General features: G+C 36.1%; 2 protein-coding genes across 9 annotated transcripts in view; one reads left to right on the forward strand and one right to left on the reverse strand.

Annotated features, from left to right (window-relative positions):
* Positions 1–1,925, forward strand: part of FUBP1 (far upstream element binding protein 1) — a 34,726-nt gene extending 32,801 nt beyond the window's left edge. The window contains exon 21 of the mRNA XM_045835600.1: positions 327–1,925. Coding sequence (XP_045691556.1) covers positions 327–357 — 31 coding nt within the window. The 3' untranslated portion in view covers positions 358–1,925. The remainder of the gene's footprint in view (positions 1–326) is intronic.
* A 38-nt stretch (positions 1,926–1,963) lies between these two features.
* Positions 1,964–16,613, reverse strand: part of NEXN (nexilin F-actin binding protein) — a 46,452-nt gene continuing 31,802 nt past the window's right edge. For 6 of the 8 annotated variants that reach the window (XM_045835601.1, XM_045835607.1, XM_045835606.1 and 3 more), the window contains 6 exons: positions 14,483–14,671; positions 10,922–11,119; positions 7,747–7,968; positions 4,258–4,443; positions 2,993–3,350; positions 1,964–2,907 (listed from right to left, as the gene is read on the reverse strand). In XM_045835601.1, coding sequence (XP_045691557.1) covers positions 2,894–2,907; positions 2,993–3,350; positions 4,258–4,443; positions 7,747–7,968; positions 10,922–11,119; positions 14,483–14,671 — 1,167 coding nt within the window. In that variant the 3' untranslated portion in view covers positions 1,964–2,893. Of the gene's footprint in view, positions 3,351–4,257; positions 4,444–7,746; positions 7,969–10,921; positions 11,120–14,482; positions 14,672–16,613 lie in introns of all 8 variants that reach the window. The other 2 variants (XM_045835605.1, XM_045835609.1) reach the window with 1 other exon arrangement.

The raw sequence follows: 16,613 nt of genomic DNA on the forward strand, positions 1-16,613 counted from the left end.
AAAAGGCATGTGCATCAGTGAAATGTTAACTGTATAGCAAATAACCTTTCATAATCTGTATAGCAACCAATATTTTTCTGATTTATAGTACTTTAATAACTGACGCTGAATTTATTTTTTTCTTTTTTTGCCAGTTTAAAATGTTTGTGTGTTCTTATAGATGATTTTAACTGGTACATATTTTGAGTTAAGATGAATGTTTTAAAGCAGCATCATATCAGTTTTGTTTATTCAGTTTCTAAAATGTGCTGATCCTTTTAAAACTCCTGCTTATCTCTACAACAAAGAAAAATATTCAAAAATACTGCCTTCATTTTCACACACAGTGCTGAAGATGCTGCAAGCACCAAATCATAGCTCATAAAATCAGGTCCTGAGATAGTTACCCATAAAGAGGAATCCTTTGAGTGTATGCCATTGGTGAGCCGATGAGCATGGACCATAGAAGGGCTCAATGTAGAAGGTAAAATTGGCGAATCATAATTGAGAAATATGAAATGTATTCCCATACATAATATGATATAGGGTGTGATGTACCTGCTTTTGATCACTTCATTTTAAAGTGCTATTCACTTGCTCTTAAATGTTCCATGAACTGTTAAATTTCATAAGTTATGTAGTTACTGCACCGTGTGTGTGTGTGTGTGTGTGTGTGTGTGTGTGTGTGTGTGTGTGTTTTGATAGTCAATGATAGGTATGTTAAGATTGATAATCTAGAGGAGCTCTTTGAACTTTTAAGAGCTTGTCAAATTGGGCTTAGCTGTAGTTTGCATTTTTACAAAAGAATAGATGAATGCTAATAGATATTGGGGCATTGTTTCTGTCTTACAAGAATTTTTTATTATTATCATAAGCCTTCATTTATAATGCAAGCGTTTTTTGTTGTTGTTGTTGTTGTTTTAATGGCACTAATCTTAATCTTAAAATAAATGGAAAGCAGAAAAGGTGAGCCGGTTGGTTTGAATGCAATGGATGTTAGGAGTGGTAGAAACAATGTTTAGTTTGGATTGAAATTGAACTGATTTATTTTACTTAGCACTTAAAAAATTGACAATGTGTGTTTTTTTTTTTTAAGCTGCCTTAGTGTGGTGGTGCTTACAATTCTTTTGATGTTGCTTTTAGAAATGAGAAGTGTGCTTTTTAGTTAATGAAAATGTTTTTAATACTAAAACTAGTTATTTAATATTAGTTGTTTATAAACATTGTAAAATACATCCTTAGACAAATACCTTGGTAGTTGATTCATATGGGTGGGTTTGGATAGGAGTAGTAGAGTTCCTTAAGAGGGAAATAGGAATATATGCATACGGATGACATTTCATTTGTGTGAATACTCTGCCAGAATAATCAGTTCTATCTGCAAAGTTATCTATGTCTAGAGTAGGGGTGTAGAAATTGCTGATCAGTGAGGATGTATTTTTAATTTCTAAAAATTCTGCCTCATTTTAAAATGTATTTTAACAATACCTACTTAATTTTGACTCTGAAAATAACCTTATTTTTTGTTTAGTCATTTGAGTTTTATTGCCACAGTATAAACTTCTGAGGATTTTTTTAATCGGTGCTTCTAGGAAGCAAATAAATCCCAGGGTTTTAATTTCTTCATGATACCCCTATAGAAACTCTTAAATGTATTTGCGCATATATATATATTTTCTTATGCATGCTCAATGCATTTTCGTCCTGAGAAAAGTGTTCTCTACAGAAACTACCCGTGTGTAAAAAGAAGATTGGCTTAAAATGGCTACTGTGATGGGAACAGTGTCTTAGGGAGATGCAGCTTGGACTTGAGGTAAATTGAATACTTTACAAACTGTGGTTTAGAGTTTGCTTTAATGACATTGTATGTAAAAGGACACATGATTGCTGTAATTTTGTATTATGGTTTACTCAATAAAAAAATAAATGTACATTGATTAATATTATAAGGGAGTGTTTTGTCTTTTTTCTAAAATACTGAGACTTTTAAATATAGAAGTTACTTTATTATGGGTTTACATTGTAAAATAAAATTGTCTTCCAGAAAATTAAAATATAAAACAACTTGATAATAGAACATGGTAGCTAATTATTTACAAACTCATTTAAAAGGCCAGAATTAGAGATTGTTTCTCCCCGCCGCCACCCCCCCCCCCAATCTAATCACTTTAGATCTTGAAACCTTCAGTTTTCGTTTAAATTGTTTTCTCCTATATGGCTACTGACAAAACTTTCTCATTGAAATATAACTGTTCAGGCAAGATCACAACATAAATTTGTTTTATAAGCTTGAATATATGTTACATTTGAAGAGTACTTTTAATATTTTCAACACTCAGAACTCTCTGTATGGGCAGTGGTTTTCATCCAAATTTCTCTGGCATTTTTCTTTAAAATCTTTTAATTTTTGTGTTTTTCTCCATAAATTATATACCCCATCCCTCTCATACATCTGCTTCAAAAAGACTCTGAAACTACAACCAAAATAATGGGAAAACTCCCAAATTGATAGGTTCCAATTCATTGTTTCAGCTATTTCAGACTAATTTTAGGTGTAGATAGCTCATAAATGGCATTCTTTCATGCAAAAATAATGTGCTATTTATGATATTTTTAAAATATTGCTGTGAACCTACAGGAAATGCACAGATTTTAAAATAGGTTCTGATACAATATTTGAGTACATTTCCCATTTTCCTAGTTAAATACACATTAACTTCTGCATAATATGACGATGAGTCTGGTGCTCATTTGGAAAGGAAAAAGTATTCTTTAGATGAGCTTGTGTTTTGAAGTATGTTATGAAAAGGATTAAGAAGTCAACTGGTTTCCTTTTTTGGCCCCGCCACATAAAAGATGGATGTAGTAAGAAAGTCGGAGAGAGAGACAGAGGTCCAGGCAGAGGAAAAGGAAGCTAGTAGTCGTCAGCTAAAAAAGAAGAAAAGGGATTCTTTTTAAAGAAAAAATTTAAATAGAATATAGGTATTAGATTAAAAGAGTGATTAATTCTTACTTTCAATTGTAAGAATACAGGTACTAGCTGCAGAGCCTTTATTGTTGACTGCTTTACACATATACTCTCCTTCATCTTCTGGGAACGTTTCTGGTAAATAAAGGCAGTAAGTTTCTCCTCTTTCAATATATTGATAGTCTTCTCCATCCTGCAACATTTCTCCTTCAAACCACCATGTAATTTCTGGTTTGGGTTCTCCTGTTACTTTAACTGTGAATCTAACGGGCTCACTATCTACAACCGACGTGTTTTTTAGTGGCTTCTTGAACCACGGAGCTCCTGATCTGGTTTGCTCTTCATCTTCATTAGTGGAGCCATTCATGATACTGCCTTCATCTTCTTCGTCCTCTTCTCTTTTCTATATTAAAATAAATGCATTCAAGTTATCATTTACAGTATAACATCTCAGGACATTGGTTTAGTGACAATCTTGAAGGAAAATGTGTTTCTTTTTCCCCCAGAGTAAAGAACATGTAAGTGTGATTGTGACCCACTTCACATCAGGGTATGTTCTGAGAAATGCATCATTAAGTGATTTGGTCATTGTATAAATAAAGAGTTCACTTACACAAACGTAGTTGGTACAGCCTATTGCTTCTAAGCTATACTGAATAACTGAATAAGCTGTAGTGAATACTGTAGGTGGTTATAACAGTGGTATTTGACTATGTAAACATCTAAACATAGGAAAGGTACAGTAAAAATACAGTATGAAATGTCTACAAAATGTTTCAGTGACAATTTATTAAAGTGGGTTATTTTTTAAAAAAATTTATTTTTAGCCCTGGCTGGCATAGCTCAGTGGATTGAGCGTGGGCTGAGAACCAAAGTGTTGCAGGTTCGATTCCCAGTCAGGGCACATGCCTGGGTTGCAGGCCATGACCCCCAGCAACCACACATTGATGTTTCTCTCTCTCTTTCTCCCTCCCTTCCCTTTCTCAAAATAAGTAAGTAAATAAATACATAATAAAAATAAAATTATAAAAAACTTTATTTTTAGAGAGGTGGGAAGGAGAAAAAGAGGTAGAGACAGAAACAATGTATGGTTGCCTCTTGCGCACCCCCCACTGGGGACCTGACTTGGCCTGCAACCCAGGCATGTGCCCTGGACCTGGAATTAAACCAGCAACCCCCTGGTTGGAGGCCTGCACCTAATCCATTAAGCTACACCAACCTGGGTGAAAAATGGGTTATTTTTACCCTTCACATGAGAGTATAGATTTTAAGAGCAGTTTTGAAAAATAAAGTATATGTTTGCCTGGTACCTTCTGTAGTGCTGCATCAATTTCCTTTTGTTCAAACTGCATACGTAGTAACTTTTGTTCTTCAATTCTTCTTTGTTCTTCTTCTTCTCTTGCCTTAGCCATTTGTTCAAATCTAGCTTTCATATTCACTTTATGAGTAAAGGGAGCCTCACTTCTTTTCGCAGGCTTGACGTCAACATCTTCTTCCTTTGCAAAAGTGGGCAAGAAAAAGAAACGCTTGTTTTCCCCAAACCACCAAGAACTAAAGTGTTAAGAGTTCCGAAGCTGTCATTTATAGGCACAAAATAATTTATCATGTATGCACATTTGTGCCACACTACAGACTGAGATTTTTACTGTCCCTAAGTTTGGGAAAGGTGAAAGTTTTATTTGTGAAACATTCTCTTTAACTAATTAGAATCCTTTTCTCCCAATGTAAAGATCATACAGTATCAGTGGAGTCCCAGTCCCATTGTCTTCATTTGCCCAAGCATTAGTACTTGACAGTACTGAATAACAGAAAAGGGTGGAGATACTACATACTGTAACCGTACTCCCTTAACTTCCCACTTCATGATTTTCTGTTCCTTTTTTTAAGATTCTATTTATTCTTAGGGGAAGGGAGAGAAACGTCAGTGTGTGGTTGCCTCTGCGCCCCCCTACCAGGGACCTGCCCCACAACCTAGGCATGTTCCCTAGACTGGGAATTAAACTGGCAATGCTTTGATTTGTATGCCAGTGTTTGATCCACTGAGCCAACCAACCAGGACCCACTTGTTATTTTCTTCATCACCTTATTTGGTTAATAATTGTGTCTTTCAGATGAATTCCATCTAATTTATTGATCCAATGGCAGAAAAGAGTGCAGGTAGAACAAATGAGAGAGCAATTTGAGGCAATGATGAACTTAAGGAAATCACTGAGATCAGTTTGTGAGTCATCTATTTAGGGGTAAGAGTTGGGAATTGGAAATAAAATTGAGAGTAGGTTAAGAGCAGGGTTTCAACTATCAAATAGTCTTAGTCTGTAAAATCAATTCAGTGAGATTACTGATGGCCTTAGAGTTTTAGTACAGTAGGCTACTGTAGATAATGCGTGGTTTCTAAAGTATGTTCGTTAGTCATACTTGACAGTTTCAAAACTACTTAGGCTTTTCTGTGGGTCTATCTGAAGATACCACCATTTCTATACTACAGAATGAGGGGTTGCTTCAGGGCACGACATTTTTGAAACGAGCCATAAAGTAGTTGCCTATAATAATAAAAATATTCATGAATGTTATACATCAGTTTGAGGTGTTGCACCTCTGTTCCAATGCATGTAGAAGGAATTAGAGTAAATTGGATAGTTTTCCTATAATCAGATTTTTATTTCGTGATGGAAAACGCTAAAATCAGACACAACCAGGTACCCAGTGGGTAAACCTTACTATGTGTGCCATAAATAGGCCAAAAAAAAATACATGTTAATAAGAATTCCTCTTATGCTAATGGGGGGGGGGGTGGGTAGAACAGTTTCTGTAAGTACGATTGTTGCCAGTCCCTGAAAAGCCAGGTTAAAAAATTTTACAGGAAATTAATCTCCTTAAGATCACAGTAAAAATAACTTGTTCTCTAGGTGCATTCTTAATAGGGCATTGATACCCCCAGCACATGAATATTAAAGACAGTATAAGTAGATAGTAAGTACCAAATGAGTGGTACAGGTTAAGGGCTACAAGGAGCTGAAAGAATGTAACATGAATGAGTTCTTGAAAGATGTCTGGAATATAAACAGATACATTTTCTAACAAGAAAAGTAGACATGGTCAGATGGGATAGGTGAGGGTCCTATTCTAGAAGTCAATTGTACTCGATGTCAAAACTGCCAACACAAGTTTTTACGTTTTTAAAGGATAGCTCAATGACCCTTAATCTAGAGGAATATGACCAGAGGAATGCCAACATCCATCACAAGAAACACTGTTCAGGACATTCTCAGGTTATAGATCAATCGTGTCCTATTCTCATATCCTTTTGCACAAGAGAGGGCCAAATAATAGCAATAAAACAAGTCACCACCTCATTTATTCCTACCTTCCGTATTTTATAAGGCTAAGTGTTACTGCTCTGAGGTTTCACTATCTTTAACCAAAAAGCGGGGGAGGCAACAGGGAATCAAGTGCATGCTTATGGAACTTTGTTTTCCCTACTATAACACATCTTTCTAAGAAATCATCAGATCTTGTGGCCAAATATCCATTAATTCTTATTCTCCAGAGTTTTATTCATCTTCAAAGTATTAACTGAAGATGGCTTTATCTACTATACTTTTCAAACACTATCCACAGAAGTTAAAATCCATAGGTCCTGCCTCTCACCTGACCTCACTACCTTGTTTTTAATGCATGAATCTAAAACCATCTTTAGATTCAGTGTGGTCTAGCTATAAAGATGCCAACTTGATAGTACTCAATGTTCTTTAAATCCCTTCACCCCAATAAAACAGTTCCTTATCATGGCATCTACAACGTGGTCAACTCACCTGTACTTGCATATTCATTTGCTGTTTTTGCCCTCTGCTTGTCTCAATTATAAAGAACAGCTTAGAGTTGAGAACCTGAACATAATTTCTTTTTTATTCACAATCTCCTTGGAAGGCCCTCCCAACTCCCCAAACCTGTCTTACTAGTTGAATAGTTGATGAAAATGCATTTTTAGAAGACTGTTGATTAAATGCTGTTAAATATTAAAACATGGCAATTCTGGCAGAAAAATATTTCCAGACCTTATTTAAAACTACCCGTAACCATGGAACTAGTCCTCAAATTGGAAGGGACATTATAGGTCCATTCAGTGATTGCCTCATTTTACATTTGGAGGTACTTTAAATTCATATCTGGATTTTGATTTAGGCTCTGCCACTGAATTACTGAGCAAGTCATATAGGTTTTATTGGCCTCATCTTTAAATAAGAAAATGTGAATATCTGGGGGTTTAACACAAATATACACTGGTTCTACTGATTCAAATGAAAACTTGTAGTAAATTTTCTCAAATAAGCTTTTCTTTTTGTTTTTAAGATTTTATTTACTTGGAGAGAAAGGAAGGGAGAGAAACATCAATGTGTGGTTGCCTCTCATGTGCCCCTCCACCAGAGGCCTGGCCCACAACCCAGGCATGTGCTCTGAGTGGGAATTGAACTGGCAACCCTTTGGTTCAAAGGCTGGCATTTAATCCACTGAGCCACACACCAGCCAGGGTCCAGTAAATACTTTTGAACTTTTTTTTTTCCTGGAGCGAAACATTTGGCGTTCACTGTTGTCTGTAATTCTAATAAAAGTCTGAAATGATGCTAAAATGGGGAAATATTTCAGTCTCTCAAGATCTTAATGTGCCTTTGCTAATTTCCCAAATTATTACATACACCTATGGTTAACTTTAAGTACCAAAACTTATTTCAAAGTCAATGTTATTTTTGTTGTCATTATCATTACTGTACCATGACTACGTTAAGTGTAAAATAGAATACCTCATGAAAGTTTTCTGCCTCTCGCTGTTTAATTTCAAGATCAATGGCTCTCCTTCTTGCTCGTTCTTCTTCTATCTTTTTCTGTATTTCTTTTTCAGACAATTGTCCAATTTTTTCAAACTTGCTTTTTAGATTTTTAGCTTGAATAGAGCCACTCCTTTTCAATTTGATTAGTTCTTCATATTCCTTGCTCAATTCAAAGGTTTCATTTTCTTCCTCTTCCTTCAAAAAAATGATATATATATTAAATACTAGAAAATTAGTTTGTACAATAAACCATCCCAAAAGTGTTCACCATTTCCTATTTGAAACAAAAAATAAAGGTTAAGTAACCTCCCTAAACACAATACCTACATTTACTAATTAAAATGCCACAAACGTAAGACTTTAGGTAAGATCTTATTTAATTTAAAATATTTTTAATTAGAGAGTGTGGCTTAAAACCTCATTTTACATTTCATTGTAACCTGCTAAACTTAAAATACGCATATCAAAATTAGCCCTTAGTAGCAATTGTAGGGGTAGGTGAAGAAATGCAATTGAAAGAACACTGGGCTAGGAGACAAAAGTTCTAGTTCTGTCACTCATACTGTGCAGCCTCTTTAATCACTTTACCCACTGTACAGGGTTTTTTAATCTCTATAGGATCAGAGTCTCTAAAGTTCTTCCTGTCTTATATTTGATGATAGCCTAATAAAGTTATATATTACTCTTCTTAATACTCAAGTTAATTGAATTAACCACTTCTACAGATATAGTCTGGTTAAAAATCCCTACAACTTCGCTACATATCACTTGTATTCTCAATTTTATATTTTGCCAAGATAGAAAAGGAGTCAACCAAAATTAGGATCTAATTTTTTATACCATTTTATCTTGAATACCTCTTATTCAGGTTCCTCTCCCTTGGCTTATCACAATCTGTTATTACTACTTTTTTTTATACTTACACTAAACCCTAATCTCCCTGAGTGGTGAAATACTGCAATTATTCCTGGTATACTTTTCCTGGGGAAGACCTAGAGTTCTAGGTTGAGGGGGAAAAGCAGGGGGCCGGTAATCCCAGTGGATGACGTGACATGAGTTATTTTCTTGGTTCAACCGAGGTGGGGAGGAACAGTTTAATACTACCTTTACACTTAAATGACTTTTTCATGTAACTGTAAAAACAAGCAACCCTTAAAATCCCAGAAACTAACAAGTTTATGATATACAGCATATCACAATGGTTCCCCAAATCATTCTGATCAAAATGATTGTACTAAGCTACAGTCTAGGTGATCTTGGTGTGCTACTTGCTGGAAAATTGCCAGACATAGTGGGGTAAGTCACTCAATAGCATCAGAATGTGTGACAGTTACATTCTGCCAGAGTTTATTCTTGTATTATTATTTATTATTTTCTATACAATTGTAAATCTTTTACCCACCCCTATACAGATTACATCTCAATAATATACTAAAATACACTCTAATTTAGAAATTCTTCTAGACAATTTTCAACTTCCTTTATAAAATAAATGCAATTATGTTTCTAAGGCTAGACCTTGGAATTTTTCCTACAGCATATTTATATTTTATTATTACCTGTATATTTATACAGCACTTACAGTCTCTTGGTCAGTGAGGGCAAGGAAGTAAGTATCTTCACTAGCCTAATGCTGCAACCCATGACAAAGGGGAAGCTTCTAAGAGATTGCAACCTCTGCAATCCACCCAGTTCCTAGATCAAGAGTTGGCAAGGTTCCCACCAAATCACCTGCCAAGCATACCATGTCACTGCTAGTCAGGCTGGGACAGCCACTGCTCCCCTTGCCCCAAGTCAGGCAGTGTGCTGTTCCCCAACTCTGCTTGTGTTGCTGCCAACCCCCACTCCTTCCACTAGTGGCCAAGGGAGACGGTGTAATGCTAGCCTCCTCCCTCCTTCCTATGCATCTGGTTGGCTGTCCAGGTGGAGGGCTGTAGCATCCAGGGTGGAAAGGAGAAAGAACCTTGGGGGCATCAGGAGGTGGGAAGAGGGCTACTGAGAACCCAGCCTGGGGAGGCAGGTAGACAGCAGGATATGTGTTTGAGCCAAGGCTCCAAGGCTCAAGCACATGCTCCACTGACCAATCAGCTTTCACTTAACACAAGTTCAAAAATAAAGGTATTAAACATATCAAGATGGCAACCTGAGAGCATTAAACCACTAAGCATGACACAAGTTCAAAAATAAAGGTATTAAACATATCAAGATGGCAACCTGAGAGCATTAAACCACTAAGCACGACCCTTCTGAGCATGGGGTCCTGGGAGGGCACAAGTTGTATGCCCATGCAGAGGGCCCTGTACAGTGTGTGTGTGTTTCATTTCAATACTAGAGAAGTCATACTAAAATATGTAACAGCATCAAAGTTCTGTCTTTAATAAAATAAAATCATTCACAGACTTGCCAAACTGAAGTTCCTATTAGTATCCATGGTACTTCTCTAGTTTCATCTCATTTTGATTAAATTGAACAGTTTAATTCTATTTGTTTCAAAGATAGTAGCAAGTATGGCTATGTTAAGTACTCCAATGAGTATATTAAGTACTCTGAAACAGCAATTTGCAAGCGGTGTGCCACAATTTTTAAAACTTGCAATACCTGTGCTCGCTTCAGCAGCACATATGCTAAAACTTTTGCAATACCTGACTAGTCAAGCACGGACCTCTTTTCTCTCAGATTGTCAAATTAAAAAATGACAACAGCCAGCCGGTATGAATGAATCCAAATTATTCCTGCTTTTGTCAAATCAGCAAAAATACAGATTTTTGGTGTGCTACATAATTTTAGTCAGTTTATGTATGCCATGAGATGCAGAATGTTGAAAATCACTGCTCTAGAACAACAGTGCTCAATCACGCCATAACCACAGATAATTGTAAGGTCTGTAGGAATATGTATTAAGGTACTGTAGTAATGTCTCAGTCATGTGCAATCTTCTATATTTTTTAAACTAGCAAGAAAGTACAGTTATGGCAGGCTAGAAAGTGCATATAACTATGTTGAAACTTGTATCAAGTGCCTAATTTGAATATGTTGCATGTCCTTTAGGTGAATAATACTAACAAAACTGTTGTAAGGTAATACATGTAAAACACTTAGATTAATGAACATTTGTGGAATACCAATGGATATTTTTTTAAAATCTTACCTCTCCCATTTCTTGTCTCAGTTGTTCAAATTCCTGTTTTTCCATTTCTAGCTTATGCTTCCGTTCCTCTTCTGTTCGTCGTTTTTCTTCTTCCATTTTTTGTTTTAATAATTTTTCAAAATTAATTTCCAGTTTTCCCGGTGTAAGAGATTCTTGAGAGATTGTTTTATACATCTCTGGGGAGTCATCATCTACTACCTATTTGAAATAATTCTTTTATCACTCTTGCCAGAATTATACATATCAAAAAGGGAATGTTTTGTAGGAACTGTGATTACTGGAATACAAAGGTTTCTCATTGAACTAAAAACCAGGAGACCTAAATTCTCTTCAAAAGTATGAAACAGTAAACAAGGGAGGAATTAGAAAATTGAAGACTAGTGTATTTTGTGATTCCAGAGGAAATGATGACTATCTATTCTCCATTCCAATGAATACAAAGAAATAGCCAATACTTTAATTTTGTACTATGGATAATTTGAATTAAACATTAAGATTTTCTAATAGTGAACACTTTTTCATTAGATTAAAATGGACCTCTGGTAATTAAAATAGAGCATATCAGTTCAGTCACATTTTGTCTGAATGAATTAGATAACCCATCATGATCCCTTCATAATCAGGGAAAAACCACTCAATGCTATGACTTTATCGTACTGATATATTTACATTCAGGCTAATTAAAAAATCAATAGTAATAGTTAATACTTAGATTTTCCAGGTACAATTCTAAGCACTTTACATGTGTTGACTTATTTTATCCTGTAACCCTACGAAATAGGAATTATTAACATCCCCATTTTACAGAAACTGAGGCACTAAAAAGTAACTTGTTCTAAGTTAACACAAATAACTAAGAGGCAAAGGTGGGACTCAAAACTCGAGTATTTCTATAATAAAATTATAAATAATGATTTAAACTTCTTAAATAATTTAATGAATTTCTTGTCTGCCTTTTTTTTTTTCAGAAAAAAACCTTTAAAATTTAATTTATTGGGGTGACATTGGTTAATGAAATCATAGATTTTAGGGGTACAATTCTACAATGTACCATCTGTATATTGTATGTTCATTATACCCTGTCAAGTTTCCTTCCATCACCATTTATCCCTCCTATGCCCTCTCCTACCTGCCCCCACCCCCTTTTCCCTCTGGTAATCACTGGACTGCTGCCATTTAGAGGTGATCTTGAGCAAGTTATCTAGCCTAGTAAATTCAAGGCTGAATTTACTAATCTGCAACAACTTCCACAGAGTTGTTGTGAGAACTAAATAAAGTTTGGAAACAGCAGTGTGCCTGACACCATGGTAATAATAAAATGGCAGTTTTATTGTTACATTATCATTCCCTGTATATAGGCAATCTCTAAATCGCAATTAGAAATTATGCTTTGAAATCGTTGACTTGAAATGAAATACATTTTATCATGAGAGAGGCAAAGTTCTTCACCAAAGAACCAGTTCAACTCAGAAACAAAGTTTATATAGTATTATACTCCAAAGATTGCCAAAAAAATGTTTATTGATATATGAACTAACTGATCCATAATTTAACATGATTCTTGGCCCTGGATAAGAACACAATATAAATAAAGGGAAAAATTTATCTTTTCTTCCCTGATATAGACCTATCTCTAGGAAACTAGACTTGGTTCAATACAGTTTTTCTTCCCTGCACTGTTCCACTAGTGAATCATGGTAAAAATTCAGTTTTGGCTTAAAAATCTGCCCCCAGGATTAGATCTCCTGATCCTCACAGCTACTTCTCACTTGCTTACTCCTTACTTCTGAGCCTGCTCATTCTACAAAGATTAAGTGCTTTCACAGTGTTTGCAGGGGTTTTGTTTAGAAACCAGTTGTGAAGCAAGGATTACCTATAATACACATAAGACAGCTTTAGTATCACTTTATCACTTGTTCCGCAAAAATTTATAGGAAGTTTTTTATGCTGGAATGCATTATTCTCCATGCTTGATGAACTGTCTCAGCCTCACTGAGAGACGACCCTGAGCAACAACAATACAGCATCTGTGTTGTGCCGGGAGAATCCTAAAGGTTTTAAGAACACATAAAAGGAACATCTCTCTGGAACTTGTGTTAGCAGGAAAAGCTTCCCAAAGAAGATGGAATATGTGAATAGCAGATAGCAGAGCATAAGAAAAAGTCAGAGGGACATGCTTCACACAGCATTTACAAGAGCATAGCATTTGGAAGAACTGGAAAGAAATTTAGTATGTCTGGCAAATTAAAGAATAATCCAGAAATGAAACAAGAAATATAGTAGGACAAGATGAAAAAGAAACTTGCTTTAAAAAGTTGTATTTTTGCTCAAGGAAAGTGGAAAGATTTTAACATGCTTAAATTTACTTTTTTTTTTTTTTAAGGTTACTCCTGCACTGCCTAGGTGACTCAGTTAGTTGGAGCATCATTCCGTACACCAAAAGTGTGCGGGTTTGATTCTCAGTCAGGCACATGCCTAAATTGCAGGTTCAATCCCTGGTCGGGATACATACCTGAGGAAACAGATCAATATTTCTCTCTCACAACCATGTTTCTCTCTCTCCCTTCCTCAATTTCTAAAATCAATAAACATATCCTCAGGTGAGGATTTAAAAAGAGCAGTGGGCAGAGGTGGAAGAAAGATCAGTCCTAGCTTTACAGGGAAGAATGTATAATAGGCAACAAAGCAAGTTAATTAGGATTTGGCCCAAGGCAAGGGATAATAGTAACATGGATTACAGTGGTGGAAGGGGGAAGTGAGGAAAAACTGACATATTCTTAGAGTGATTTAGGAGGTAGAGTAAATGAGACTTAGTGAAAGACTGGGGGTGAGGCATGAATGAAAAGGTGGAAGTGTTTAAGGCTCCAAAGTTTCTGATTTGCATATCTAGATGGGTAATGAAGCCAAATAAACACATTGATATATCTATCAGAAGCTCACCCAGACATAGGAAGAAAGCTAGGTTACTGAAGCCAATTAAAGTGTTTTAAGGAGATGCAATGTTCACATGTCAACTTTCTAGAAAATAGTTTGTCAGGTAACTGTATATTTTACAAATGTTAAAATGGTATAAGAAGCATAACTTCGTGAGAGTTAATTTTGGTAGTAACATCCGGTGGTGATGGGTGAGCATTTTGGAGTTAAAGAATTAGGATGAAATGGCTTTGGTCATTTACTGTATACTGGATGGGATGAAAACTGAAAAGAGAGGAAGGAAGGGAGGGAGGGGAGATTGGAGAGGAGGGAAGGAAAGGTAGGAGTAGGAAACTTCATTTTAAATACTTAGTTCTGGAAAACATGCCTTCGCAGAGAAGGAAGACAATACTCACCCCTCTATGCCAGGCATAACGATTTAATCAGAACCTTCTCAACACTACATTCAAGCAAACCCATTTAACTGACAGGTGTTGTGCCCAGATTTTTAAACTTATTTGACATCCCTCCTCCTGGCACAGATTTCAGAAGTAATAGGGTGTACCCCAAAGTTTCATAGTTTCTCTTAACATAGTCTAAAAACCTGAGTTAATCCTAATGGAATTGGCTGGTTACATTCCGTCTTACCATGCTTCTCCTTGCTTCAGCAAATGCTCTCTTTTCTTCCTCTATTCTCCTTCTGGCCTCTTCTTCTGCTTTCCTTTTTTCATCTTCTCTCCTTTGTCTTTCCATTTCTTCAAAACTGAGTTTGAGTTTACCAGGGCGGTACCCTTTAAAAATTTTTCCTGAGTCTTGGTTTTCTTCCTCTTCATTTACCTGGACAAGAAACAACTCACTACTGAAAACTGGGATTCATCAAAGACAGGAATGAATTATCAAACAAAAGGCACAGAATCAGCCACCTCACACAGGAACGTTTCTTTGCCCTTAACATACTTGATTAAATTCCCTTCTTATATAAGATCTTACATGATAACATATTCGAAGTTGGAGAAATTCCAAATAAATATAAATTCAAGTGAAATAAAAATTCTCAAGCAAGTCAAATTTTTAAATAAATCAGATGAAACATTTAAACTTTTTAAGGGATCATTTAAGAGTTATTAAACATTAGCTTTCCCAGAACAATATAACACGTGTTTGTATACTTAAATTGACGTTCAAATTTACCTATACAGAGTCTCTTGGGTAGTAAAATAAAGTTCTTACTTTATAATTTTCATGAATCTTTTATTATGAACTATGGTACTTTTCACTATACTAACCAGATTAAAGATTTTTACCTGGAACAATTTTATACAAAATTCAAATTTTACAATTTCATAATTAAAATTCTAATTTAATATTAAATTAATAAAATATTCATTAAAATTTATCATTTGACTTCTGGTCATGATGGAGGTGTAGATAAATATGCCTTGCCTCCATGAACAACTAAAGCAAAAAAAAAAATGCAACTAGACGGCAAAACAAGTATCACCCAGAATTGTCAAAAAATTGAGTTGTGTGGAAGTCTGACAGCCAGGGATTTAAAGAAGCCACATTCATCTAAACAGGTAGGAGGGGCAGAGATGTGGAGAGGTACAGAAAGGCATAGAGATGCATAGTGGTGCAGAGAGGTGCAAAAATGGGAATAGGCAGTCCCACATCCACATGCAGTAGATAAAAAATGGGAAGGATACCTCGGGAGCAATGGATCCCAGCCCCAAAACCAGACCACCAAGCCCAGGGTTCCAGTGCCAGGAAGATAGGTCCTCATAACTTCTGGCTGTAAAAACCAGTGGTGGTTGGGGTAGTGGTAGACACTGTGGGATTCTCAAGAGACTCCTCTTAAAGGGCCCACAATGGACTTAGGACTCACGTAGACCCACCTCCTCTGGGATTCAGCACCAGTGCAACAGCTGGAAGGGCACCAGTGGCACACAGGGAGAAAGTGAAGTGTGAATGCTGGGAGACAGCTTCCTCCTGGCAAAACTCCAGAGGCCAGGCAGCAGCACTGTCTTCTCACTGAGTTCTCCACAACACAGAACAACAGAGCAGTAACACAGGTTACCCCATCCTGGCGATAACCTAAGGTTCCACCGAATACAATTTAACAGGTGTGCTTTTCTACAGTAGGCCACACTGCTAAGACAGGGAGACGAGCAGTTCCACCAAATACATAGAAACAAACACAGGGAGGCTGCCAAAATGAGAAAAAAAAAATATGGCCCAAATGAAAGAACAGAACAAAACTCCAGAAAAAGAACTAAATGAAATGGAGATAAACAATCTATCAGATGCACAATTCAAAACACTGGTTATGAGGATGTTCCAGGAACTCACTGGGTACTATAAGAGCATAAAAAAAGAGCCTGGCAGAAGTGAAGGTTACATTAAGTGAAATAAAAATCTACAAGGAACCAACAGTGGAGGGGATGAAGTCAAGAATCAAATCGACTTGGAACAACACAAGGAAGGAAAAAGCATTCAACTAGAACAGCAAGAAAAAACAATTAAAAAACAATGAGGAGAGGCTTAGGACATCTTTAAAGGTATCAACATTTAAATCATAGGGGTGCCAAAAGGAGAAGAGGAAGAGCAAGAAATTGAAAACTTATCTGAAAAAAGTAATGAAAGAAAACTTCCTTAATTTGGTGAAGGAAATAGACATGCAAGGCCAGGAAGCACAGAGAATCCCAAACAAGATGGACCCAAAGAGGCCCACACCAAGACACATCATAATTAAAATGCCAAAAGTTAAAAAGAGAGAATCTTA

The sequence above is a fragment of the Phyllostomus hastatus genome, unplaced genomic scaffold, assembly GCF_019186645.2.
Source record: "Phyllostomus hastatus isolate PE091 unplaced genomic scaffold, TTU_PhHast_1.1 phas_contig_209, whole genome shotgun sequence".
NCBI classification, from domain to species: Eukaryota; Metazoa; Chordata; class Mammalia; order Chiroptera; family Phyllostomidae; genus Phyllostomus; species Phyllostomus hastatus.